Raw genomic sequence first — 27257 nt, forward strand, 5'->3', positions numbered from 1 at the left:
TTTTGTAATTGTAATTCAAATAATTTAACGAACGCATATGAAAAAAATTCAAAAAATTGATGGCGCAATTTATTTAACAAGTTCCAAAATATTGGCGCTTCACTACCGCTAATTCGTGGCGCCGCATGTAAAACACAAACGATTCTTATTGGCTATAACTCCTTCACGCAGATCACCAATATTCACCGTTGATTAAAATAGATCGACGGTTCACACATCTTCTTATTAACTACACGGATCGACATCTCAGCCGTTAGATCTAAATATCCGATATGACTTAAGTCTCTCCGTCTTTGCCTATAAAACCAATTTCACATCTTTACTCACCCAAATCAACTTCAACTGTTCTTCTTCTTCTTCTAGCTTTAAAATCTTCTCGAGCAAAAACCTAATTCTTCTGTGAAAAAAATGTCGGGTCGTGGAAAGGGAGGAAAAGGATTGGGGAAAGGAGGAGCGAAGCGTCACAGGAAGGTTCTCAGAGACAACATCCAAGGAATCACCAAGCCTGCGATCCGGAGGTTGGCTCGTAGAGGTGGTGTCAAGCGTATCAGTGGTCTCATCTACGAAGAGACTCGTGGTGTCCTCAAGATCTTTTTGGAGAACGTGATCCGTGACGCTGTTACCTACACCGAGCACGCTAGGAGGAAGACTGTCACCGCCATGGATGTCGTCTACGCTCTCAAGAGGCAAGGAAGGACTCTCTACGGATTCGGCGGTTAAGGGAAATCGCGTTTGTGTGTTTTTTCTGGGTTTGTTGTTTACTTAGCGGCGTATTCTTCTGGGAATTTCTAATCAAATCAATGTTATCTTCTGCGTTTGCGTTTGTTTTTTTTCCGGTTTGGCGTTTAGTAGTTTGCGGTAGCGTTCTCGTTTTATGTAATTATGCCTTTTCCTTTGGTGAAATATAAATCGAATTCAAGTTTCAATTAATAGCGTTGTGTCTACCAAATTGCGTTTAATCGAATTAACTGGTGAAAATTGCTTCAATTTTGCTTCTGCATAGAAGAGAAGCTATATGAAATCGAGCGTTTTAAAATCAAATGACGCCGCATTTGAAGATGGTTCGGTATTGGTTAAGATGTATCAGCTGATAGAAAACCAAAAACAAACCGGTACATGTTTTGGTTATTGAATAAAAATCATAGTCTAATCGTTTAATTATGTACACATACAAAACGAAAGCTAGAGGAGTAACACTTTACTTATCGTCCCTCAGATTTGACAAGCTGCAAGAAAACTTTACTCATGGAAACACCTGAAAGATCACTAACACTTGACTCTTCCTCTTCTTCAATCTTTCCTTCTCTAGCTACAGAAACGTTAACACTCGTGTCCCCATGGTTAAAATCATTGAACCGTAGAGGAAGCTCACCGATCATATTCGTGCTGTTGTCTTCGTCCGGATCACCATCAATCACAGCTTCTTGTAGCTGCAAAGCGTATTCAAGATTCCACAACACATCTCCCATTGATGGTCTATCAACTCCATACTCAGCTAAACATTTCTCCCCTGTTTCACCGAACTTCCTAAGCGAATCTGGTCTGATCTTACCTCGCAGTGATGGATCAATGATGTGTTCAAGCTGTCCTTTGTTTTGCCATTTCATCGCCCATTCCGCAAGATTCACCATTTCTCTAGTGAGCGTCGGGTCTATAACGGGTCTTGCGCAGAGAACCTCGAACATAACGACTCCGAAAGAGTACACGTCTGATTTCTCTGTGAGCTGTTGTCTTCTGAAGTATTCAGGATCGAGATACCCGAAACTTCCTTTGACCGCGGTACTCACATGAGTCTGATCGATCTCAGGTCCGGTCTTAGACAGTCCAAAGTCTGCAACTTTAGCCATGAGATTCTCGTCGAGTAATATGTTGGCGGATTTCACATCTCTGTGTATCACGGGTTTAGAGTCACCGGTATGGAGATAATGCAATCCTCTAGCTGATCCAATGCATATCTCAAGACGTTGCTTCCAACTCAAGCTAGGTAAATTCGAGCCGTAAAGATGACTCTTGAGTGTTCCTTTCTCCATATATTCGTAAACCAGAATCATCTCGTTGTTCTCGTCGCAGTAACCGATCAGAGAAACCAAATGGCGATGACGGAACTGAGATAACGTTTCGATTTCTGTCTTGAACTCTGCAAATCCTTGCTGAGACTTAGGGTTCCCTCTTTTGACAGCTACTTTCATACCGTCACGAAGCTCTCCTTTGTACACTTTACCAAAACCACCAACTCCAATAACTCGGTTCTCCTCAAAGCTATTTGTAGCTTCTTTAACCGCTGCTAAAGGAATCCGATAACTTGAATTGGAAGCTATACTTGCTATTGTAGTTCCATTTGAAGATGAATTGGTTCCATTGGAAGACAAAGGTATCCAAGTCTTTGAATGGTCATCAAGGTCTCGTCCTCGTTTCTTGTACAGCAAAAAGAAACCACCTAGAACCACTAAAACAAGCAATGACCCGAACGTTACACCAATGATCATACCAACATTCTTCTTCTTAGTGGTTGAACTTGAACCACGGGGTAAAAATGTCCCGCCACTGAGCTGACCTTTGGAGTTATTCATCTTCATGATCTCTAGCCCGTTCAGAATCGCGGTAGGGTAACTCGTGTGAAGAGTCGATGGACCAATGCTCACACGGATTCTATTAGTCTGTTTTGCTAATCCCGTGACATAATCCATCGAGTATGCACCGCTCAAAGTGTTGAATAAATAAGAGCTTAGATCAAGACTCTTAACAACCATCATTGAGTCAACATAAACATTGAAGTAAAGTTGGTTTAGAGCTTTGCTCACGATATCGCAGAAATGAAACCGGAGGAAGTACTGAAAACCCGGGTCAACATCGAAATCCCAAGTCACATTGAAATTGCTAGTCGGGTTATCAGCTGAATTCATCTCAGTGCAAGTACCATATACAGTTCTTGGAGCAGTTTCCTCTGTAGCAAAACCGGGAACATAAACAACAGATGCAATCTTAGACACACTCTTAACAAGATTCTTCTCAATTAGAAACTCCGAATCAGGCTCCCAAATTCTCGAAAGCGTATCGTTATTAGGCGTAACACGCGGACCACCCATGTTCACTCTATGAACCGTCTCAAGAGCTTGCCATGATAACCCTTGAAACTTCCCGGGACTGCCTGCAAAGGAAGCATCACCACTGATCAACGTATCGGGAACAGATACAACCTCGATGGCGTTCAGAAAGGCGAACGAATCACCCGAGGGAGCAAACGTGAGCTCGAGATGATCCGTGGCTACATTCACAGAGTACTCCTTCATAACTCTGGATTTCACAGTGAAATCACTCAACAGAACATGTGTTTGCGAAGAAACTGAGAATTTGGCTGATCCCATCTGGAAGGTTTGGTACTGAAAAGGACTGAAATGGAGACGAATCCAGTGGCGGCCTCTAGCGACGGAGAATCTATACTTTGAGATTCCGGTGAAGATTCTCGCCGTCTTGTAAATATCTGAATTTGAATTGCGATTACTCGCGGCAAGGATTTCACTGGGAGAGGTTAAGAGGGTTGAAGCAAGCTTATCAGACATGAACACTCGACCAGTGACGGTAACATTGGTTGATGATCCACAGTTTATGAGGTAATTATTCACAGGTACGTATCCATGGCAGAAGCAGATCAAGCAAGAAGAAATCAATGAAACCCGAATCAAAAATCCAAACTTTTCACTACCCATCTTCACAAAACCTGGAAATTATAAACAATTTCGGTTGAATAGAGAGTAAAAGACAAAAGAATCTATCAGCTAGATTGAAGGGATATACGAACATGAGCAAATCTAGAGTTTTGTTTTAGTAAAGATGACAACTTTCTAATAATATTCATAACGGACTAATTAAAAATTAAAATCAGCAAAAGAACAAAGATTTTACCTTTTAAGACAAGTTTTCCAGGAAAAGTAATTGTTCCATGAAAGGTAAAAACTTAAAAGGATCAGCTGATGATTGAATGATTTCCAGATTTTTTGGGTTTTGTTTTGAAACTGTGTTAAGAACAGAGTGGATAACAAGAGAAGGCTTTATAATATTTGCAAAGATGAACTGGATATATATATATCAAATATATATAGTTAATAGATGCAACGCCAAATAAAAATTAATATGAGCAAAATTTGTAATATAGAGACGGATGAATTGAATTGAATTCGTCAGTCTGAATTTGTTTGTTCTGATGGCTAAAGAAATTTAGGAAGAAGACGAATTTATTTTCCAGATTTTACCATTAAAAACTGCACAAACGTAAGTGGTATGTTACATTACCGCATTCAATGTGTCAAAAGATAGCAAATATTATTTATTAAAAGAAAAACGAGAGGAAAAAGCAATAGTTTAACTTTATTTTTATTTTTTTTAATCATAAGTATAACTTTATATATTCTTGTTAATTACTATAATTATCATATCATTTTTGTCTTCATCGTCGGTTCATCACTCCTAATAAATCCTATTATGATAAATCTCAAATAAGGAAGGTAGTGGAGGTTGGAACGAAAAGTCAACATACGTGGGTTTGTGAGAGCTTTTTTTTTTCAGGATATACCAAACTTCCCGAACGGTATTTTTATTAAGAAAGCACATGATTTGATCTTTTTTGTTAGGCTTCCATCTGTTTCATTCAATACTCAAATAGTAGTGAAGTTTTAGATTTAAAAATAAATAATGAATGACGACATTAGCCACCTTCATCTACACACTAGTCATCTATGTGGATTGAAACGAAACGATATGATGCCACTATACTTGATCAAATTAGTTAGCAATAATATGATCCACTATATTTTTTTCTTGAGAGTTGGGAAACGTGTAATATAAGCCTGAAATACCGACTATAAACCGATATCATAAGATTTAGTGGCTTGTGTAGAAAACTACATAATATTTAATGGCTTTTGTTAGTGTCATGTGTACTACCCAAGTTCAAACATGCCGCATGATGTAAATTGTACAAAACACATATCAATCTGAAAACATATATGTGGACCTGTTGTCTACCGACACATTTTGTTTGGAACTCGGAAACAACAGTTCTCTATATATTCAAGGAAAAACAAAAAATGGTTGAGATGTCACAAGGAGAATGACTGTCACATCTGTTTTTTATTCATTGATTTAAAATTAATACAAACACCCCTTCTACTTTAAAAGGTTTACATGTATTGCTACTCGCTATCTTATATATATTCATCTTATGATAGATTGACGAGAGTAAGAACAGATATGTGTTATAGGAAGAATTGTATTAGACTCTTTATGATACAATATGCATTCTTTTATATAGAGATTTAGTTTCCTATTCTAAGATATATATAAATATTAATAATACATTAGATAAATATAAACATTCCTAAACTATATATATTCTAGATCTTCATGGATTCTATATTCTTGGACAATTATAACCGTGATTTCTCGGTTTTGATCTCCGGTTTTCAATCTCCCAATATCTTAATTAGAGCTATACCAAAGAAGTAAGATCCCTAAGGGTAAAGATGACTTACATGAACCAAGTCTTGACTAGTGAAATGAGCAGCTTTGCCATGTATTTCATTGATCGGACTACGGGGATCGTTCATCAGCAAGCCGCAAGCGTCTTCCACATCGGATCAAGTTTGTCGTGTAATCATGTGTTCAAAGAACACAAAACGAAGGTAATTTTATGGATCAAATAATTTAGATAGTTCATGATCGAACCTACAAATACTTTTAGAACTTGTTCGAATGATCGTAAAATTTAAGTGTTTGACACTATACGATTCGCTTAAGCTAGATTAAACATAACTTTAGTTTTTTTTTTTTTTTTAAGTATTAATTGAGCTACACGTTTCTTAGTATTTAGCTGGGTATTTAGTGACTACTTACTTAGTGATAATTTTAGTTCATATATACAATTCTAGCTAGAAATATTGTTTTTGTCTTATATTCTGTAAACTTGATAGGCTTATATATTGTATGATTGGATTGCATTAATTAATGGACGTAGTTTTCATTATCCTGAAACCTCGAACGTCTTTTTCATGTAGTTGGATGGTATAGTTTGTTTACTAAAAATATAAAACATCTGAACAAAACATTCATAACTTCTTAACTAACAAACTCCTTAAGTACTATTCAATCCTTTTAGCTTTAACTATATACAACCTTCGTAAAACACACACACACACACATATTTTGTCGTTTTGTTTAAAATTAGCCTAGTGGTTTTCGTATAGCAGAATTTACATACTCAACCTTTTCTCTTTCATACGCACTTAACTTAACCATCAACACTAATGATTTCATGATTACACAAAGAAAGTAAAAAACATCAACATCATCATAGTGTATAACGGGCCTGTTGGGTTAAGCCCAAACGTCGATCCGCAACTAAAAGAAGTCAAAAGCTTTCCTTACAAAGAAACCTTCTGAAACGCTTAGAAGGTTTCGTAGGGCCTATCCCCGTGACCTATGAAAGTTCCCTCCATCACCAATCATTCTCCACAAAATAATATTATTTTATTTTAATTTAATTTCCTTTTTTTCTTTTCTTATTTATTTAATTTTTTAATGAGAGGATCCCATTTTCTCTCTCTCTCTCTCTCTCTCTCTCTCTCTTCTCGTTCGTATATCTGTTTCTCCGATTTAGGGCACCAAATTGTAATCAAAATCTCCGCTCTTTCCCCCAACTTTACTCTTTCATAAATCTTCTTCGGGATTATCGTCTAACCCTCTTCCTGGGTTCCTGCGTAATTGGTCAGTGCTATTCTCCTTCTTCTTCTTCCTCCCGTACGCACCTTGTTACTGGTGAGTGTGTTAACAGATTAAAAAAACACGCGAGTTTTAGGGTTTTCTGAGTTCAGTTTTGTAAATCCTAGTATTGAAAATTGCATCTCGGTAGTTCAATTTAGGATTTGCTCAGTCGTTTCTTTTTTATATTATTATTATTATTAAAAGGAATAGGTATTGATTGAATTATGCTTTTGCGTTGATTGTTTTTGGAATCCTCGTAGATTTATTTTTCTGTGTTAGTTTATTGAATTCATCCTTTTTTTTTTTTCCTGGCTGTTTATGTCCGTGTGGTGTTGTTTTATTCCTTCTCAGATTGTAAGGCGGTTCGCCGAATGATATTTTGTCTCGAGTGAGTGAGATCGTCAGTTCGTGCAATGTCGAATCTTCATGTACTGTGTAACCTTCCTTTTCCCCCTTAAATCATTATTTATATTAGTTTTTTGAAATTGAAGAATATGTTAGTATTGTAAGGACATCATCGTTTACTTTAATTATGCCTACCATCTCTTCTCGTTAAACTATTGTGCTTTTTTCCCCCCTTTTGCAGTCATCTCTCAATGGTTCTGCTTCGAATTTACCAGATGGATCAGGCAGATCTTTTGCTGCTTCTTATTCTGGACAGTCTGGTGCACCGTCTCCCTCTTTTCATCATACCGGTGGGTCTAATACTTATCTTGATGCCGTTGTATTTGTGAAGTTCTCAACTTATGTAGCTTATTCTTTTTTTTTTTTTTTATGCAGGAAATCTTCAGGGACTTCATAATATTCATGGGAGCTATAATGTCGGGAACATGCAAGGTACACTTACATCAAGAAACTCAAGTATGAATAGTATACCATCTCCTGGGGTTCAACAACCTAACGGGAGTTTTTCCAGTGGACGATTTGCTTCAAACAATCTACCTGTTAATCTCTCCCAGGTGCTATGTGGTTTATATTATTTTGAAAATTACTACTCTTGTTCTTAAATCTGTATCTCATAGTATGCTACGATGATTGCTTTGTAGTTGTCTCATGGTAGCTCACATGGGCATGCGGGAATCCCAAATAGAGGAGGTCTTAATGTTGTTGGTAACCCTGGATTCAATAGTAACGCAAATGGAGTTGGTGGTTCTATTCCTGGAATTCTCTCTACATCTGCAGGACTCAGTAGTCGTAATAGTGTTCCAGGGATGGGAATATCCCAATTGTTGGGAAATTCCGGTCCTCGGATAACAAATTCAATGGGTAACATGGTTGGTGGAGGTAACTTGGGGAGGAATATTAGCTCTGGTGGATTGTCTATTCCTGGTCTGTCTTCACGACTAAATTTGGCAGCAAATAGTGGATCAGGAATAAATGTTCAGGGACAGAACCGAATGCTGGGTGGAGTACTTCCTCAAGGTATATATGATTTGTACAGTTCTTTCCATTTGCTGTCTTCAGGTTCTTTTGCCTGTAAGTCGATGAAACTGAGCCTTGTTTATCTTGTTATATCGCTGTTAAAAAAACGGATCTTAAATTTTGCTTCATGGACATGGAGAACACCTTTTCACTATGGGTCTTTGGTATAGTAGCTAGGGATTGCTGTGGAAATTAAGTAAAGAAAGTAATTTGCTTAATAGCAACTTAAAATAACTAGTCATTTAGGGAGGTGGATTGATATCAGCAGTTGAACTTCTTTTGCCTTTGTAGTCTATACTTCTCTAGAGTTACATGGACATGCCATAAGTTAACAGCTGCTGTATGTGGAAAACAGAAGTAGAAATCTGATTGCAAAATTGTGTGGTGCAGGATCTCAGGTCATGTCTATGCTGGGGAACTCCTATCATACTGGTGGTGGCCCACTTTCTCAGAACCATGTTCAGTCAGTTAACAATATGATGCTCAGTGATCACTCTAACGACAGCTCTCTTTTTGACATCAACAACGATTTTCCTCAGCTCACAAGTCGTCCTGGATCTGCTGGTGGTACTCAAGGACAACTAGGTAGTCAGTTTATCTGAATATCTTTTTTAAAAAATTTCCATATCATGTCTTGTTCCCTCATACTCTTGTGGTGGTGTTTCTAGGTTCATTGAGGAAACAAGGTTTAGGAGTCCCACTTGCCCAACAAAACCAAGAGTTCAGCATTCAAAATGAAGACTTTCCTGCCTTACCTGGATATAAAGGTGCTGGTCTATAATTGTCGATAACTTTGTATAATATTGTGCAGAAAGTTGTGTCTTGCATATTTAATGTGCGCAAAGTGAGTAGTATCTTCTCTAGTTTCCCCTATTGTGAAAAGTTTTCCCCTATGTTATTCTCCAAAATCTCATTAAAGTCCGTTTCCAGATGGTCTAGATACTTAGGAAGTTCATAAACTTATTAACTGCTGCATGTTATAGCTTATCAACTGCCGCATATTATAGCTTATTGCATGAGAATATGATAGGTGTTCCTGACATATGTGCTTCTTAATGCTGTAAGCTAAACATGCTGGATCGATCATTCACAAGCGTAGTAGATTTTTTGCAGGTGGTAATTCTGATTATCCTATGGATTTGCATCAGAAAGAGCAACTCCATGACAATGCTATGTCAATGATGCACTCTCAAAACTTTTCTGTAAGCTTTAGACTGTTTCAAAGTTAACAAAGTGATTTCCTACCTTTTTCTATTGATATGGTTGTTGATGTGGTAATTAATGTTCGAATATTTGCAATTTTTTGCAGATGGGTAGATCTGGTGGTTTCAACTTGGGGGCAACATATTCATCACATCGTCCACAACAACAACCACAACATACTTCATCCGTGAGTGGCAGTCTCTCCTATCCCTATCTGTATACAGCCAGGAATTTCTTCAATTTGCATATCTCAAATATATAATCATCTTGTGGTTGGGCCACACTTGTTCCAGCTACCAGTCTCTTATCATTATTAATTCTTGTTTAATACCAGACTGGTGGGTTACAGGGTCTTGGTCTTAGACCTCTAAGCTCTCCCAATGCAGTTTCCAGTATTGGTTATGACCAGCTTATTCAGCAGTATCAGCAGCATCAAAATCAATCCCAGTTTCCTGTGCAACAGATGTCATCAATCAACCAATTTAGAGATTCTGAGATGAAATCGGGACAGTCAGAGGCAGATCCTTTTTGCTTGCTTGGCTTGTTAGATGTACTAAACAGGAGCAACCCTGAATTGACCTCACTTGCTCTTGGCATAGACTTGACGACGCTAGGCTTAGATTTGAATTCTACCGGAAATCTCTACAAGACATTTGCGTCCCCTTGGACCAATGAACCGGCAAAGAGCGAGGTCGAGTTCACAGTACCAAATTGTTACTACGCCACACCACCCCCACCGTTAACTGTAAGTTTCCTCTGATCTTGTGAGTAGCACCAACGATGTATTTACTCTCACTTCCTTTCTCGATTTTGTTGACAAATGTGTGACAAATGCCCCGTTTGTTGCAGCGAGCAAGTTTCAAAAGGTTCTCCTATGAGTTATTGTTCTACACATTTTACAGGTCTGTTAATAGGCCAGCATTTAACGTCACATTTGCCAACTCATGAATCATCTCTGTCCAATTAAACTAATTACTTTCCTAATTATTGTTCCAGTATGCCAAAAGATGAAGCACAGCTATTCGCAGCGGATGAACTGTATGTTTTTCCTCTACAATGTTCTTTGATTATTCATTTACTCCGCTCTCTTTGGCTGTTTGAGTTTGATCGACATCTTGCAGTTATGAAAGAGGTTGGTTTTACCACAAGGAACTCAGATTATGGTTCTTCAGAGTTGGGGAACCTTTAGTCAGGGCAGCTACATATGAAAGGGGAACATACGAATACCTCGATCCAAGTTCGTTCAAAACAATCCGAAAGGTAGGCCAAAGATTAGTGCAGGGATATCCTATTTCTTTATTCTTGAATTTGCAATGTTTATAGTGATATTTTTTTTTGGGGATGGTTATTGTAGGAACATTTTGTTGTCAAGTACGAGCTCATGGAAAAGAGACCAAGCTTGCTGCAGCATTGACGACACTTAGGTTTGTTCAATTAGTAGCATCTTTACAGTGTAAAGCTTTTCTCTTTATTTCTGTCTCTTTCTCATGCAAGCTCCATTGATTAGAAAACCAAACCATCTCACATTTTCAATTTTTAACCCCAAGTTTTCCGAAAAGGTAATCGCAGTTACTTTCCTTGTTCATTTCTTCTGGCTCAATCAAATAAGTTGATATTTGGATCACAATAACTGAGAGTAGAATCGAATAAATTTAGATTTCCTTTTTCTAGTATAATATTGTACTTGTTAAGTAAATATGGTGTCTATGTTTGTAAACGTAAACGTGGCTCAGTTCTTGTATAAATGGAGACAGAATCCATTAAACAATTGTTGACAATCTTGGAAATTTGGTATCAACTGTTATTGGAGAAAAAAAGTTAAATAGAATTTTCTTTTGGTATAAAGTTAATGGAACCTGAAAGGAAGAAGTTAATATCCAATTTTGACCTTGTCCTTTGTCCTCTGATTTAGACTTTTTAATTTTGTTATTCCACTTCCAGTTACTGATAAATTTAGCCATAGATGATAATGATTTATAAATATAACAGTTAATTGTTGTGTATATATGAAAATAATGTTGTAAAATACAGTACTTGTTTTTGTTATTTTGGAAGAAAGAAGTATCATAACACAATTTTGCGGTAACCGTTATAATTATTTCTCAATAATTAACGATTTTAAGAGTATAACTTTAACTAATTCAATAAATATTTAATTTATGAAGGAATGGGCCCAAATTAGACATGGGTTTCTATTTTTTAAAGACGCTCTACTTCACTGAGCCCATATCTCTAAGGGCTAAAACCGGCACGTCGTTTAAATGAGAACCAAAGACTGCATGTCGTTCTCGTTTCAACCAACCATCGAAACTTCATGAAATGCCAAGAAAACTCTGGTCTTTTCATAATTATCCAAAGACTCTAGACAACAAACGAAGGTTTTAGAAAAAAGTGCATGTTCTTTTTTTTATTCAAGAAATTTGAAGAACGTTCTCTCTTCATCCACTGATTCCTATAAATATGGATCCCTTACCTGATCTCAGAAATCAGATCAAAGCAGCAAGAAAACCAAGAATCAAAACGTCACTTGAAAAGCAACCAACGACATGTCTCTAATCCCAAGCATTTTCGGAGGACGTAGAACAAACGTCTTCGATCCGTTCTCGCAAGACTTATGGGATCCATTCGAAGGACTCTTCACACCATCTTCTACGTTAGCAAACGCTGCATCCGCTCGGGACGTGGCAGCGTTTACAAACGCTAGAGTGGACTGGAAGGAAACTCCGGAGGCACATGTGTTCAAAGCGGATTTGCCGGGACTGAAGAAGGAAGAGGTGAAGGTTGAGGTTGAAGACAAGAACGTTCTTCAGATCAGCGGAGAGAGGAGCAAGGAGAACGAAGAGAAGAACGACACGTGGCACCGTGTGGAGAGGGCTAGTGGGAAGTTTATGAGGAGGTTTAGGTTGCCGGAGAATGCAAAGATGGAAGAAGTGAAGGCGACAATGGAGAACGGTGTGCTTACGGTTATGGTTCCGAAAGCTCCCGAGAAGAAGCCTCAAGTCAAGTCGATTGATATCTCCGGCTAATTGAACATGAAGATGAAGATTTGGTGTGTCATGTGTGAAATAAAAAAAAAGCGTGTGTGCGCTTAAATTTGTGGTGTTTGGTTTGTTGTTTTGTGAAATTGTCCCTTTTTTTCTGAAAAATCATATGAATGTAACATCTTATTATAATGAATAAACGAGTGTTCCTATAATTAAAATCAGTCCCGAATTATACTTTGGCTTTTCTTCCCCTAATTCCCTCTTCGTTTCAATTTTCAACCATATTATAACGACTATGCTATGGAATATGATTAAAGAGAGAAGATGGGCTGATCATAAAGTAAAAAGAGGTAAGGGACCTATAAATATTCCATGGGCCTAACGTTATCATCATGCTCTATTTCATATGATCTATATGTTTTGAAATAAAGTTAATAGGAAAAGTAGGCGTGATAACCGCAACACAAATTATTCCAAACATGGCACTTGCACATTATGAGGAGATTGAATTATACTTATATAAAGTGAATTGTTTATCGGGAATAGCCTAATTAAAGCATTAATGAGTACCTGTTTATATTCAACGACCCTCCCATAGCCCCATTGGCCATTGTTGTCAACCTCTCTGTTTTTCCTCAGAAAATTTATTGTAATGTCAGCTTCGTATGTATCATTCGTCAAGCAACTTGCATTTGAATTTGTACTTGTATATAATAGCTCTATTCAAATTGTGTGGACTCATACACCAACTTGGAGTTATTTACCACCAAAAATTTACAGACAGCAACAGACTCAAACCCATAGTCACTAATTAAAAATTAAAGACACGACTGAGAGCTACTTACAATTGTCTTTTACGTAAATGTCTCTATATGTGTTAAATTAATCTTCAAGCGTCAGATATAATCATTGTATTATCTTGTTGTTGATATGTCACAAAGTTCCAAAACAAAGAATAGAATGATTTAAGATTAAAACAGGAGAATTCAATAATTTAACATATGTACTCACACGTAACTTCAATAAAAGAGATTCGATACGAATACGATCTTACATCACTGTAACCACACAAATTTTAATGTCTTCGAAAGCTAATAATAAAAAAATAAGCAAAAAAAATATCTCAATGACTACTACGTCCACCACCACGAGATATACCCGTAGTTGACGAACCGGTTCCGGATCCAGACCCAGACCCGGATCCTTTAGTCGAAACACTCCCTGAGCCTCCTCTAGACCCAAAGTAAAGATCCGACAAGTAATTCCCAATATCCTCAGGGGTATATCTGAGAAGAGCCTCGTTAGCACCAACCAAACCGGACCGGTTCAACCGGTGAAACTCGTTACAACCCAGCGTAAGTTTCTGACTAACCGAGATTTTAATCTGGTCCCTAAGTTTCGGGTCGGGTATAACCCAAGAAGTCTGTTTCCGGTACGACGTCTCGAACTCATCGTTAAACCTACCCACCAGTTCCTTAGCCTCCTCCGGCGACATCTCCTCCTTGGGATTCTCCGGTACCAAATCAAGCACTTTCCCCCACGCCAGCTTCTCGAACTTGTCGGCGTACAGCTTCACCTTCGCCTCGTGCTTCACCACCCAATCGTCTCCGAGAAGAAGCTTCAGATTCGACGACCGGACTTTAACGACGACGTATTGGAGATTGTTCGCGAGGAAGAGATAAGCCAGAGCGACGTCCTTGTACGGCTGAGCTTTACCGTCGATTTTACAAAGCGTGAGCAGAATCACCCACGCGATCCGCACTGACACCGGAGAAGAGTACAAATCCGCCGGATGAGCTTCATCTCCGCCGCTGATGTATAAAGAATCCGGCAACGGAACCGCCACCGTCGGCTGCCAGTTTTCGAAAATCGCGGCGATTGACTCGTCGTAGTCGGCGAGGAAAGAGAGGTAGTTCATGACGTAACGAGTCAGAGGATGAACACCGCCGCCGACGACCGTAGTTTTCGAGGTCTCTTTCTGAATCGCGGATTCGAAATCGTTCATCATCGACCTCGCCGCGTCACCGAGTCTAGCCAACGAGTTGATCACCTGAGATCTAACCGGCGCGCCTGACTCGAAGTAAAAGATGGACTCGATCTCAACGAAGAGGTTTGCGAGAGCTTCGTACATATCAAGAAACCTAAACATCTTCTCCGGAGTTAGTTTCTTGATCTTCGCAGCGTACTCTGGGAATGTGAAGAGAATCAAAGCTCCTTCCTGAGTGATCTCAGTGAAGGAAGACTCAACGATCGGACCAGAGGATGAGAAGACGTGATCAGCTAAGATCCTCTCACCGAAGAAGAGAGACCGAACAGCTAACTTGACAGCTTTTAACCAAGTCCTGATCTTGGATTCAAGAACCTCCCATTCCATCTTCTGAATCTGATGGAGAGTGAGCCTCTCCATCCCTAGGTTATACAGAGTCTCATCAACGATCGATCTACGTACTGTTTTGTAAACCCTAACGCATTCTTTAGCGTAGCCGGTTGAGATCATACAATCAGCAATCATCTTGAGATCATCCATTGCGTCAGCATCACCGCCGGAGAATCTATGCTCTTCCTCTGTCGTTTCTTCGTAACTAGTGCTTTCGTCTTCTGAGTCAGAGACACTGACCGTAGTCGAAGTGGTGAATCTTGAAGATTTGCAAGAACGGACGGAGACGCATTCAGGGTCTAGGTACTCGCGGTTTGCTTTCAAGACACGGTAGAACTCTGATTCGAGAAGCTTCATAGCAGATTGCATCAGGTTCTGAGCGTAGATTAGCTTATCGGAGGAAGGGCTAACGGAAACCAAACGGTGCATCGTGCTCTGTAAATGTCTAACGGCTTCAACGAACTCCTCTGCTTCACGACGGCTGTTGGTTGAGAAGAGGAACTCGTCTTCGGATGAGGAGGTGGAAGAAGGAGTAGGAGTAGTCCATTTTGATATGACGGCGTTGATGCTGCTCATACACTCTTGCACAGCTGATTCCGCTAGGGTGAGATGAGCTGTTTGTTTCTCAGGCGGTGGTGATGATCGGAATAAGTGTTTCCCCATTTTTTTTGCTCTGTTTTTTTTTTCCCAAAAAAGTGGTCGCTCTTTTTGTGCTTTGTAACAAAATAAATGAAACTTTCTTTCTGGTTTGTATTTGCTTTTGGTATCAAGTGAAAAAGTTTATAGATAAGATTAGGAAGAGCTAAATATATATATATATATATATAATTAAAGAAACGACGGCTATTTCAATGGGAATAAAAGAGATATACGTATATGTAGAAGGAGAATAGTTGATTAGTCAAACGCGGTGTCAATTAAGACAAGACATTGGGGCAAAGTCAAAAAGAGAAAGGGTTAGTTTAGTCAATTCTGACGAAATAGGAGTATTATTTACATTTATTGCCTTCATCTGCAGCTGTGATTTTTTTTGTTAATAAAGTTACCGTTTCGACAAGGAGTACTACTGTACTAGTATTAATTACTGATATTTAATGTAAAATTTTAGTACTGGTGTCGTTTATTCCAACTTTACACCAACCAAAATGGATGATCAATTCTTTTATAATCTTGTGTATATCCCAAAGCTGTTAAATGTCACGAAATTGCCAAACTCTATTAATCTTTTGTATTTGATTAGCTGAAAGTCCTTGGCTTTGTTTGGGTTTATATGTTAGTACTAAATCTAAGTACGTCATCTATGATTATTGATTAAAAACTATAAACAATTAGTTTGGGAGAGTTGTTGAAACCAGAGAACAAAAAGAGAATCAACATTGTTGAGGGTAGACCCTTCTATATAAAAATTATAAATGATGATCTTAAATTCGAGGAAACTCTCGTGCACAAAATCACAAGGCACAGCAAAAAATTTGTAGTATATGATAATAACATTGATGTTAATTAGTCCGTGTGATACAGTTATGTTTTGTCTGTTTTTTTTCTATGTAAATGTATGGTATTAATGTCATTGATTATAGAATGCAAGCTTTTTTACAACACATAAGCTAGAGTTTAGTTAGCTCTCTAGGTTCAATTGTGAGGAAGGTTCCTTTTCTTTCTGTTTATATAAGTTGAATAATTACGTTATATTACGTCCTGCCGCCACATAAATGATAATCCACAGATTTCTTTTAATAAGATGTTCAAAGATCCTAAATTAGCCATAACAAGACTAACACTATTCATAAACTTTTCTCCATCTCTCTTTTTAATTATGCCTTTAATAGACCAGGCAAAAGAAGACAATACAAAATTTTCCATCTATAAAAACATTTTAAATATACATTAGCACCATATGTTAAATATACACTTAACAATCAAACATATAATTTAAATTAAGAGTCTTTGATTTAATTTTATTTGTTACGATTAGATATGTCCCACAGTCATAGGAAACGTTAAACTACATCTTACATTTCATACAAATGTAATATGGTAAAACTGTAATCTTTCCACTGTAGTTTTAGTTACTGTTCGTTAAAGAAGAATATAATCTATATAAAACCAGATGATTCGTCAGTATTTTTTGAATATATTTTCTTAATCGTTTAGTCAAACGTAAATGGTTTTATATGACAAATATATCATTTTTTTAAATATATCAATTATTTACATGACTCAAAAATCAACATGGGGTTTTTAATAATGTTTTAATTCGGTAGTTTCTGATAAATTAAGAGCAGTTGTCTTAGATCTAAGTGGTTTCATTATGATATAAAATGACAGTAATCGACCGACCATCCTTTTAACTACAAAGCTAATCCAACCGACAATCAAACGAGATGGAAGTTAACAAAACTCAACGTGAGGAAGGTAGCATGAATGATATTCTAAATATGTAATTATGTGTTTGAAGAATATTTTATGTTTGTCTGAAAAAAAAAGAATATTTTATGTTATTATTGTAGTATTGGTTCTGGAAATTAGTTAGCTAACGGAAAAATTACAATAATTGTTTCTTTTTAATTTTGTCGTGGAAAAGTAAAATAATTGCCCTTTAACAAAAAAAAAAGTAAAATAATTATAATAACGGTCCAGTGAAAAAGACAGAGAATCTAACAGATGGATTCACCATAAGTAACACGTGAGTCCGAGAGTGGAAGTTGCCGACTAGGATAAAGCTAAAAGTCACCCATGCAATTCAAAAACATACGTATATGGATGGTCCTCATGGCCCCTAGAGGCTTTGGATTAGACTAGAGCCGGCCGACCCACTTGTTTCCTTTTTAGAGCACTTGGTTTTTTTTTTTTTTTTTTTTTTTTTTTTTTTTGGTTCCGAGTAATATAAAATTCAGAATTTGACCTTGTAAAGTTTGACCGGTTTATTTACGGGTCTATCCAAATAACCTGTTGCATACTATTATGGATTGATAGTCTATCAAAGACTACTTGTAACTTGACAAATTGATGATTAAATAATTTAAATTGAGATATCATCTTACTGTGTTTGTTCATTTAGCTGTAATTTTCAGCTGATAAAAATTAGCAAAAATAGTTGATATCATATTTGGTATTATCTGTGAGATGTTGGCTCTCTTCTCACGAACTGAGAGAGTGTTCCGATGTAAAAGTTTGTTCGTGTACCAATTCACATTAAACCCCAAAATAAACCGAGGGAGAGTTTGATTTTAAAAAATTTGGTTTAACTTAAATTGGGATTAGTTTTGAATTTCGCAGCATAATTAGACTGATTAGTTTAAAGCGACATTTTGAACTCCGAGTTTGACACTACATACAATTACAATCATATACATTGAATTCTTCATTAATAAGCATATCGTGATGTGTGAGAATTCTCATTAGTTCCAAATGGATAGCATACATCCCTCGGTGAGATGAAGGTCTAGAAATGTCGATCACACACCATTCTATGGTAGAAGACCCATTCTAAACCACGTGTTTCATCGTCATCTTTCCAAAAACCATCCATTGCTGTACACATCATATTATGACTTATTCGTTAGCCAAAAATAAAATAAAATTTAAGACTTATTCTTGGCATGCCTCAGTATGCGTACATTTCATTCGTAACCCTAATTTTATTGGTTTTCTCTATACAATTTATTTTATCGTTTTAATCGGGAAATCACAAGACGAACCCCAAACTAATTCTTCCCACTAAAATTGTATATAGGTGACAAAACTGCACAATACAAAATTTTATTAAGACTCCTGAAAAGAATCGATCTCCTGTAATCTATAGAACAACTTCATATTTCAAATGGGAGTCAGAATACCACTACAACTTAGTTTTCTCAAATGTGCTCACTTTATTCATGGCCACGTATACAATATACTGAAACTCCCGTGTAGTTACTTAATTAGTTACATAGACTGATGATAGACCTACTAATTATTTACAACAGTTTTGAAATAATATGCATACATGACACATGAATTTTTTATCGCGACTATAGAGTATGCACACACATCACACATGTGTGTGGAATAACACATACGTAGGCTACGTAGCCATATATGTAGGTGTATTAATTACGCAGATTATGTAGGTTAAACCTTCCTTATATATTATACGCACCGTTTGACTTTGAATTGGCAATTGTGAGTTGAACGAAACTACGCCTCATCCAAAATATTTGCTTATTTCTGTATAAACTTTTCGTTTGATATTACTTTTTTTAGATTTGATGACCAAAATTATATTTTGTATATATAAAAGAGAAATACCTTAAAATAGCATTAAAACATGTTTTATGGACAATTATAAGACACATTCCATAAATTTCCAAAAATAACATTATTTAACACATTAAAATATTTAAAATTAATTTATAGATTTTTTTTTTATGTTTGGGTTTTTATTTTCACATTTAGAGTATATTTTTGAGAGATAGGGTTTAGTATTTTGAATTTAGGATTTAATTTTAGAAGATTAATTAATGTTATTTTTGGAATTTTAGAGATGTTGTGCTAAGTTCGGAACAAAAACTTATTTTAGTGCTATTTTTGAGAATTTCCCTATATAAAATCGTATAAACTTAATTAACCAATCATGTGATGCAATATATCAATTGGTTTCGAACATTTAGTTTATTCGAAGGTGTGAATTTTGGACCTTCCGTTTGACCTCGTCGTTGTATGTTTACGAATTTATAACTTCCTCAAGAAAACGTCTCCTTTTAGTGTTTTTGTTCCATCCTTCGGTTATGATCAAATATTAAGTATAATATTCGATAGTTCCAAATCGATACTACAGAAGGAAAGACTATAATATCAAATCTCGTTAACTTTACAACATAATTGTTATTCTAAAGTATAAAACTTATAGAATTTTGTTATAGGTTATGTATTTCACAATGTAAAATTTCAAGCAGTATCAATAACATCAGATGACAAAAAAAAAAAAAAAATCTCCTCGTTTGAAGCATTCAAGTATCTGAAGAAATTAAGAATAGTCCATATATGAAAGACTGATATACTCTTCAGTCACCATTAAAAAATGTTAGAGAAGACCTTATTATAATGTTTACTAGATCAATTTCTTATACGTTTTTTCTTTGAATCATTCTTCAGATGACGACCAGGTACATTATGTTACTAGTATATTCATAATTTAAAATGTTTTGCAGAATAATTATAAAATGCTAGAAATACAAAAAGGTAAATTTATAAGTAAAAAAGGAAAAGGTGCCAATAACGGAAAGTCTTGTCGTTGGGAGTCAATCGGAAATTCTAACTATTTTTTCAATCTAAAATTACACCAATTTTAAAAGAAAACTAGTTTGTATAAAATATAGAATATGAACTCAATTATTTTATTTTGTTACACAAACTTAAGTTTTAAGTCATATTGTGTATATAACGTTTCTACTAACCAACAAGAAACTCAATTTCATCCCCAAAGGAGTAAACTCATGTATTCATAATAAGATATATAATCAACTCTACAAGAGATCCAACAACAAAATTTTAGAAAGATGAAACAAAATACATATAGTCCATATGAATCCTAACTTCAGTTCCCTAACGGCTAGTTTCGTTTTGTTTTGTTCTGAGGGTTATATCAAGAGCAAAAACCTCTAAATTGTGTTAAATATTCCGTTAAGAAGAGCTCTCAGCCTTTTGGTATTGAGGAAGCTCTGTAGGCGGTGGTGGCGTTGTTTGTGATTTTTTGTTCTTGTTCATTAAGGTTTTCGCGTACAAAGACCCGAAAACGATGACCTGATCGAGCAAACTTGGTTAGTCAGAGAATCAAAAGTATAACGAAAACTTCCAAAAATTGTAAAAGATGCAGAATATATACCGATCCAATACACTGCTCCCAGCTAAGAGGATGAGAGAACCAAACGCATGAGAGCATGATGCTTGCAAGCTTTATAAAGACAGATTAGTCAGATTAGAAACGGATCGTGTTGTTAGTTATTCAGATGGAGTAGCCGGAATGAGATCGAGTTTGCTTTCTACCTGTCTCGTCGTCATGATTGCAGCGAATGTTAGAGCACCAAATGTCCTAATTGTGTAAGATATGAAGAACTGGCTTGCTGTTGCAACCTGCAAATTATTAGTATATCTGGTAAGTTCAGTGGATATCAAAGAGACAAGAGAGGAATCAATCAGTGGGAATCATGAACTAAACAACATGCATCTTGTGGACCTTAGACTAAAAATAAAGTAATCAGACTAATTTAAACGAAACAACAAGGTAATGTAATGACTAAGTAGAAAAATAAAGGAAACTTAAACTTACTGTGGAAAGCAGAGCGATGTCGAGTAAACAATCCCTATGCAGAGAAACAAAATCTATAGCTGGTAGTAAATGCCCTTGCAATATGAGTCCTACATTAAACATAAGAATCACAGAATGATAAGAATAAAGAATCACTGACCAGATTATTAACCTTCTTTTTGAGGTTCTAAGCACCGAGGTTTCAAGAAGAGAACCACGTTCAGAAACAAAGGAAGCAACTAACTACATGTTACAATCACTAACATAAAACCCAACTTTAGCCTAGTAATCATCAGCTGAAAGCTTGTATCAATAGTCATATATAACCAAAACAAAACAAATAAAGAGAAAGAAAGAGGAGAAAAGTTTTCTTCTTGTGGTAAAACGACCAGCCGAAGTGAACCACAACGGATAAAGATCAATGGTCCAGTGTCCAGAGAAAATGACTTGACAGAACAAGATGCGACTCTTACAGTAAAGATTGCAGAGACAAGTAAAGATTCTCACCAGTGAAACTCAGAACACAAGAACAAAGCGTTGTGTAGAATATTTGGTTATGTATCTCCATATTGTATCCCTTAAAAAGTTTGTCTTGGAATGTGCTTGTAAAGCCATCAAACCTGTTAGTTAGCCATTTACCAAAAAAACACAATCATGATCTGATGTATCGAGATTCCCTATCTTTAAAACCAGATAACAAATTCTCAGTATATGATCATTGAAACTAGTTACACTGCTACACATACCCAAGATAACCAGCCATAAGGGAAACACCCCAAACAGTATTTTCCCTTCCCTTATTGTACGGACTTACATCATCTCCTGCCTACAACTCAGATTTACATTAAAAAACATCAGTACATCTAACCTGGATGCTCCTGGTAATTGTGATACTTAAACTAACCGAATCCTTTTATAATGATTGGGGTAATGAGTATAGAGCAGGTTCATACCGGAAAAAGAATAAAGACAGAACAGCCAAGGGTCACCAGGAAAGCCACTAAATAGTCAAACCCCTTGTACTTCTTGTGCATGATCAGTGTTCCCCATACCTGTATAGAGAGCACAAGTATAAGAATGCTGATACTAAACTCAAACGCGTGTGCTTCCATCGCTTACCAATAAAAAGAATGTTACAACTTACCATTACTGGTATCATTTTGGCACATTTAGCAAGAGTTTGGACTGGGAAGCTCACATACTTAAGAGCCTGAAGGCATTACAGATAGCACAAAAAGCAATAATCTATAAAAAAAGGTAGACATACAAAGTTCATTAAACTAAAAGCTGGAAGTGAAAGATAAAATCCCTACCTCATATTGGCATGTTGTGGTTAAGATGTTAGTCACTGATATAAGGCAATATTTATAAACCGGAGCTACAGGATCCAAAACTTTCTTGCTCGCCTACAAATTAAAAACCCCAAAAAGGGTTCTTTAACAACTTTGGCAATTAAGTATAGATATAAAACACAAAGTTGAGGTTTTTGCTAGTTATACCAGTAAAGCACAAGCAGAGACAGCTGAAGTAGTGAGCCGATTGCAAAAAACAAGAAACAAAGAGTGCTTAAAATACTCCTTGTTCACTCCATAAGGAACTCTCATTATCTTCTCCTACAAACCACACAAGCAACAAAAAAAAAAAAAAAAAAAAAAAAAAAAAAAACCACAGAAAATATTAAACAGAAGAGAAGGAAGAAACTTTCCAAAAAAAATTGAATCTTGAAAACAAAGACAGACCTGAAGAACACCATAGATTACAAGAGTAGACATAATGCCGGAAACAGCAAATACACCTTTCCATAATTTGTTCTCCTTCGCTCCGTTTACTAATGATGATTCCGGCTCAGCCATGTCCCCACATCCACCTCTGAACACAAAACCAATCTTAAATTAACCAATCTAATCACACAATACAAGCTCCCATTCGTAATGTAAGCGTGCGAAAACCCACAGTGACAAGTGACTGATATGAGCTCGGACACACACCTTTGAGCTCGGAGATTTCAAACAAAACCAGACGACGGATATGATTACAATACAACAGCTGATCCGGTGAGATCGGAGAAAGATTGTCTCTAACTCTCTCTCTCCTTCTCTAAAGAGATTGATTCTCCGGCGAGTTCTCCGTCTCGATCCGATTTGCTCCTCCACCGTCCTCTTTTTCTCTTCATTTTTTATTCCTTTATTTCCGCCCTTTTTAAAGTTCTGTTCGTTGATGTTTTCTAAGTACACGCCACGTCAGCGAACAGACAAAGGTCAACACCTTTTAAACGAAACAGAGGGTTCCCGTTAATGTGATCAAACGTGTGGCACCTTTAGAAACACCACTTAGTCCGATGAGGACAACACAAGATAGTAATCCTAAACTGGTGGTCGTGAACTCTTTCTTCCAACTCAAGGAGACAATAAGCAGCGAATCGTAGGACGAATAGATATATAGATATAGTATATGTTTCATCACGTAGATGGATTCTGCTTTATATCATCATCCTCGAATCTTTTTCGCTCACAGCTTCATCAGTGGCTCGTATAGGTCACCTAGGTTTGTTAATAATACTTGCTTGAGATTGAATGATGGTTTAAGTTGGGAGATCAAGGCTAGTGGGAATGGTGATCGTAACGTGTTCGATGAAAGTCCTCTGAGAAGAACAACCGTTGGGTCGTCGCTGTTTGAGACAGTTGGCGCGAAAATCACGCCTGAGACTGATGATTTCTTCGTGAGTGACGCAGAGGGTGATCCAGATTGTCCTACTCAAGGCTATTCCTCTATTGAACTTGCTCTTCAAGCTCTACGCCAAGGAAAGGTTTGTTCTTTGAGATTTCTCTTGAAGACGATTTGCTAATGTTCTGTTTTTTTTTTTGTCAGTTTGTATGGATTAGGTCTTACTTTATGTTTTTTTTCCCGAATTTTTCAGTTTGTGATCGTTGTTGACGATGAAAATGGGGAAGTTGAAGGTAATCTGATCATGGCGGCAACTCTAACGAGTCCAAAAGACATAGCCTTTTTGATTAAGAATGGTTCTGGGATTGTCTCAGTTGGTATGATCAAAGAAGACCTCGAAAGACTAAGCCTTACACTCATGTCACCTGAAATGGAAGATGAAGATTCCTCTGCTCCAACTTTCACAATCACTGTGGTAACTAACCATTTGCAAAACTAATCACTGTGTGTTTCATTGCTTCTTTCTGAGTTCTGATATATTTCTTGGTTACAAGGATGCAAAATCCGGAACATCTACTGGAGTATCAGCTTCAGACAGGGCGATGACGGTTCTTGCACTTTCGTCTCTCCAAGCGAAACCAGAAGATTTCAGGAGACCTGGCCATGTGTTCCCTCTCAAGTACAGAGACGGTGGAGTTTTAAGGAGAGCTGGCCATACTGAAGCTTCTGTGGATCTAATGATATTGGCTGGTCTACGTCCCGTCTCTGTTCTTTCAGCTATTCTTGATCAAGAAGATGGGTCAATGGCTTCACTACCGTATATGAAAAATCTTGCTACAGAACACGACATTCCCATTGTATCCTTGACTGATCTAATCAGGTTCGAAAAGAATTAGACCATCTACAGTACTGAAAAGATTAAGAACTCTGTATACAAGTAAGTTTCTGAAGTTTGATATACTTGTAGATATCGAAGAAAGCGAGATAAGCTTGTGGAGAAGATCACAGTGTCTCGTTTGCCTACCAAATGGGGTCTTTTCCAAGCTTATTGTTATCGATCTAAACTCGATGGAACCGAAAATATTGCCCTCGTTAAGGTATAAACCAAGCACCACTTGCTTCTAAATCTTGATCAATTTAAATTGGTGTCATCTCAGAACTACCAACTGGATATTCGATTTTAAGACCAGTCTTGTGTTTGACCAGGGAAACGTCGGAAATGGTGAGGACATTCTGGTACGAGTACACTCGGAGTGCTTAACAGGAGACATTTTTGGCTCAGCTCGGTGTGACTGTGGAAACCAATTGGAGTTAGCCATGAAACTAATTGAGAAAGAGGGAAGAGGAATCGTCGTGTATCTCCGTGGCCATGAAGGAAGAGGCATTGGCCTTGGTCACAAGCTTAGAGCTTATAACTTGCAGGATGAAGGACACGACACAGTTCAGGCCAATGTTGAACTTGGCCTATCCATTGATTCTCGTGAATATGGTATAGGTGCTCAGGTCAGTTATATTATTTCGGTTCGGTTCTCGTAGCCATTGATCAACATACACTAGCTTTCTCTCAATTCTATTTTTTTTGTTGGGTTGGTCCAATGTAGATGCTACGAGACATAGGAGTAAGAACAATGAGACTAATGACGAATAACCCCGCAAAGTTCACCGGTCTGAAAGGATACGGACTCGCTGTAGTCGGCCGTGTTCCGGTGGTGACACCAATCACCAAGGAGAACAGAAGATATATGGAGACCAAACGCAAGAAGATGGGTCACATTTATATATCTGATAACGATCACCCTTTGGCTTGACCAAAAGCTTTTGATAAGAAACAAACATTTATGAAAATTTGTATTTGAAATTGATTCATTCTTGTGTAAACATCAACAAGCTCTCAGGGTTAATCATACAACCTTTTCAAAACATTGATATCATTTACTACATCAGTTGATTAAATTCACATCTAGAACTGAATGTAATGTAATGCAGACATTGCAGGAGATAACTAATCTAGAAACTGATGTTAAGAGGCCAATCAACCAAAAACTGAGAGCGAATATGGAAATACAGGTTTGATTCCAAGTTGAAGAAATTGGGAAAAAGAATGACTAAGTTCCGTAACTGTATCATGGCACTCACTTGGTGCCTAGCTCTGAATCATGGCACTCACTTGCTCCACTCCCACTACCTGATAGCTCGAACCAGACAAATAGACTTCACAAAATGCGATCATATCCACATTAAATTAAATTAAATAAAAGTGTCATCTACACCAATGGCGGGAGAGATATAAGTTTCTGTCAGGCATTTCATCAAACACATTTGATGCAATTTCTCTAAAGATCCTTCAGTCACTCCCCTCTACTATACGGGTTGCTTCTATACTCGTATTTAAACTACAAAATCAGTATCTCTTCTAAAATCATATCACTTAATCACAGCAACAACTCACATGGAGCAATCTCAGGATAAAAATCTCAATCAGGTGCGGAGAGTGTGTGTGTGTGAGAGAGAGAGAGAGAGCATCAGCAAAACCAGTAGTTATCAACAAGCAAACTTACCTGTGAAGTTCAGAGATCAAGTGTATCCCATCATCTGCTCTCTCTATACCATACTTAAAAAATTATAATCCTAACTCAACAAAAAAGGTTGTAATCAATTGAGGCAAATTAACACTGCACTAAGCCTTAATCTAATTGAAGAATGAATAACAAATAAGAGATTGCTGAACAGTAAACGAACATCTAAAGCCCTAGAGAAGAGAACAACAAAGCAAGACGAAGAAAGATCCATGTGCTTCCTTAATAATTATGGCGGCGATGCAGGAAGGAGCTCAGATGTTCTATTTATACAGCAGAACCGATCAATTTAAAAAATCAGAAACCCTAGCAAAATCAACAAACCCAGATCGAACCGGATCATCGAGGAGCAAATCGAACCGGATCATCGAGGAGCAAACCGAACCATAAGCTGCCACCTCATCATTCATCTCCATCATCTGTGTTTTCTTTATTTAAACGTCTTGGTTTCACTTTTTCTCTCAAATTAGTAAAAAAGTAATTCTAAATTGTTGGACATACACATGACTCCTCTCATTACACAATCAACACAACTACCACCAAAGCTATAAGCTAAGACCAAAGAATATATAGTTTGCCTTTGGATTTGAGTTCTTAAACGTGTGTGTTACCACCATAAACCAACCACTTGTTTGGAGTGGCGGAGCTAGGAAATTAGTTTACCAGAGTCAAAATAAATTTTAAGGTGTCAATTATGTTGTTAAATTTTTTTATAAGGATCAATTATACTATTTTACCATGATTAATTTGACTTTTTCTTTAAAAATTTAACCAATTTTAAAAATTCACCAGGGTCTCATGATCCTATATTGGCTCCGCCCATGTTTGTTTGTGTATATTTTTCTTAGTATAGTAAGAAAAAATTAATAATTCTTGATCGCTCCACCATAGACATGACTCGTCCATCACTCAATCTCTAACAGAAAAAAAAGCTGGAGAGCAAAAGTGGAATAATGTTGAAAATTGTTGAAACTCTTCATCTTCCA

General features: G+C 37.0%; 6 protein-coding genes, 2 non-coding genes and 1 pseudogene across 16 annotated transcripts; 4 read left to right on the forward strand and 5 right to left on the reverse strand.

Annotated features, from left to right (window-relative positions):
- The first annotated feature begins 258 nt into the window (after positions 1-258).
- On the forward strand, positions 259-930 carry LOC104726558 (histone H4). The gene has a single exon (XM_010445438.3). The coding sequence runs from the start codon at positions 409-411 to the stop codon at positions 718-720; it is 312 nt and encodes a 103-aa protein (XP_010443740.1). The 5' UTR covers positions 259-408; the 3' UTR covers positions 721-930.
- Positions 822-4068, reverse strand: LOC104726560 (putative receptor-like protein kinase At5g59700 pseudogene; annotated as a pseudogene). Of its 2 annotated transcripts, XR_015572084.1 has the most exons (3): positions 3904-4068; positions 1117-3718; positions 822-1011 (listed from the first exon to the last, which is right to left on the reverse strand). The product of XR_015572084.1 is annotated as a putative receptor-like protein kinase At5g59700 pseudogene, transcript variant X1 (transcript). The 2 variants fall into 2 exon arrangements; XR_015572085.1 differs by lacking the exon at positions 822-1011 and having other exon boundaries at positions 1070-3718; positions 3904-4041.
- A 2367-nt stretch (positions 4069-6435) lies between these two features.
- Positions 6436-10966, forward strand: LOC104726562 (putative NOT transcription complex subunit VIP2). Of its 5 annotated transcripts, none has more exons than XM_087474537.1 (14): positions 6436-6810; positions 7108-7184; positions 7343-7451; positions 7537-7715; positions 7803-8178; positions 8569-8763; positions 8847-8945; positions 9292-9380; positions 9488-9568; positions 9716-10126; positions 10231-10283; positions 10378-10419; positions 10503-10641; positions 10736-10966. In XM_087474537.1, exons 2-14 carry the CDS (start codon positions 7170-7172, stop codon positions 10793-10795), a joined length of 1848 nt encoding a protein of 615 aa, XP_087330663.1. In that variant the 5' UTR covers positions 6436-6810; positions 7108-7169; the 3' UTR covers positions 10796-10966. The 5 variants fall into 5 exon arrangements, 4 of the variants coding, with proteins under 4 accessions (XP_087330663.1, XP_010443746.1, XP_010443743.1 ...); XM_010445444.3 differs by having other exon boundaries at positions 9731-10126; XM_010445441.3 differs by having other exon boundaries at positions 6565-6759.
- Positions 7371-7451, reverse strand: LOC147935542 (small nucleolar RNA snoR35). Its single transcript, XR_015573522.1, has one exon. It is a non-coding gene; the product is annotated as a small nucleolar RNA snoR35 (small nucleolar RNA).
- Positions 10967-11400: 434 nt separating the features above from the next.
- LOC104726563 (18.1 kDa class I heat shock protein) lies at positions 11401-12577 on the forward strand. Its single transcript, XM_010445445.3, has one exon. It carries the CDS (start codon positions 11928-11930, stop codon positions 12405-12407), a length of 480 nt encoding a protein of 159 aa, XP_010443747.1. The 5' UTR covers positions 11401-11927; the 3' UTR covers positions 12408-12577.
- An 806-nt stretch (positions 12578-13383) lies between these two features.
- On the reverse strand, positions 13384-15844 carry LOC104726564 (exocyst complex component EXO70H1). The gene has a single exon (XM_087474536.1). It carries the CDS (start codon positions 15403-15405, stop codon positions 13489-13491), a length of 1917 nt encoding a protein of 638 aa, XP_087330662.1. The 5' UTR covers positions 15406-15844; the 3' UTR covers positions 13384-13488.
- A 4351-nt stretch (positions 15845-20195) lies between these two features.
- LOC104726565 (UDP-galactose/UDP-glucose transporter 5B-like) lies at positions 20196-23196 on the reverse strand. Of its 2 annotated transcripts, none has more exons than XM_010445448.3 (12): positions 22985-23196; positions 22771-22900; positions 22531-22644; positions 22345-22437; positions 22176-22241; positions 21985-22083; positions 21778-21857; positions 21539-21651; positions 21053-21141; positions 20770-20856; positions 20609-20677; positions 20196-20526 (listed from the first exon to the last, which is right to left on the reverse strand). In XM_010445448.3, exons 2-12 carry the CDS (start codon positions 22882-22884, stop codon positions 20407-20409), a joined length of 1044 nt encoding a protein of 347 aa, XP_010443750.1. In that variant the 5' UTR covers positions 22885-22900; positions 22985-23196; the 3' UTR covers positions 20196-20406. The 2 variants fall into 2 exon arrangements, with proteins under 2 accessions (XP_010443750.1, XP_019088121.1); XM_019232576.2 differs by having other exon boundaries at positions 22771-22898; positions 23020-23113.
- Positions 23074-25617, forward strand: LOC104726566 (monofunctional riboflavin biosynthesis protein RIBA 3, chloroplastic). Of its 2 annotated transcripts, none has more exons than XM_010445449.3 (6): positions 23074-23837; positions 23949-24170; positions 24250-24575; positions 24663-24792; positions 24902-25198; positions 25297-25617. In XM_010445449.3, the coding sequence occupies exons 1-6, from the start codon at positions 23499-23501 to the stop codon at positions 25501-25503; spliced, it is 1521 nt and encodes a 506-aa protein (XP_010443751.1). In that variant the 5' UTR covers positions 23074-23498; the 3' UTR covers positions 25504-25617. The 2 variants fall into 2 exon arrangements, with proteins under 2 accessions (XP_010443751.1, XP_087330665.1); XM_087474539.1 differs by having other exon boundaries at positions 23330-23837; positions 24902-24932; positions 25301-25617.
- Positions 25618-26213: 596 nt separating this feature from the next.
- Positions 26214-26282, reverse strand: LOC147935543 (small nucleolar RNA snoR101). The gene has a single exon (XR_015573507.1). It is a non-coding gene; the product is annotated as a small nucleolar RNA snoR101 (small nucleolar RNA).
- Positions 26283-27257: the final 975 nt, after the last annotated feature.

The sequence above is a fragment of the Camelina sativa genome, chromosome 11, assembly GCF_030686135.1.
Source record: "Camelina sativa cultivar CO46 ecotype springtype chromosome 11, ASM3068613v1".
NCBI classification, from domain to species: Eukaryota; Viridiplantae; Streptophyta; class Magnoliopsida; order Brassicales; family Brassicaceae; genus Camelina; species Camelina sativa.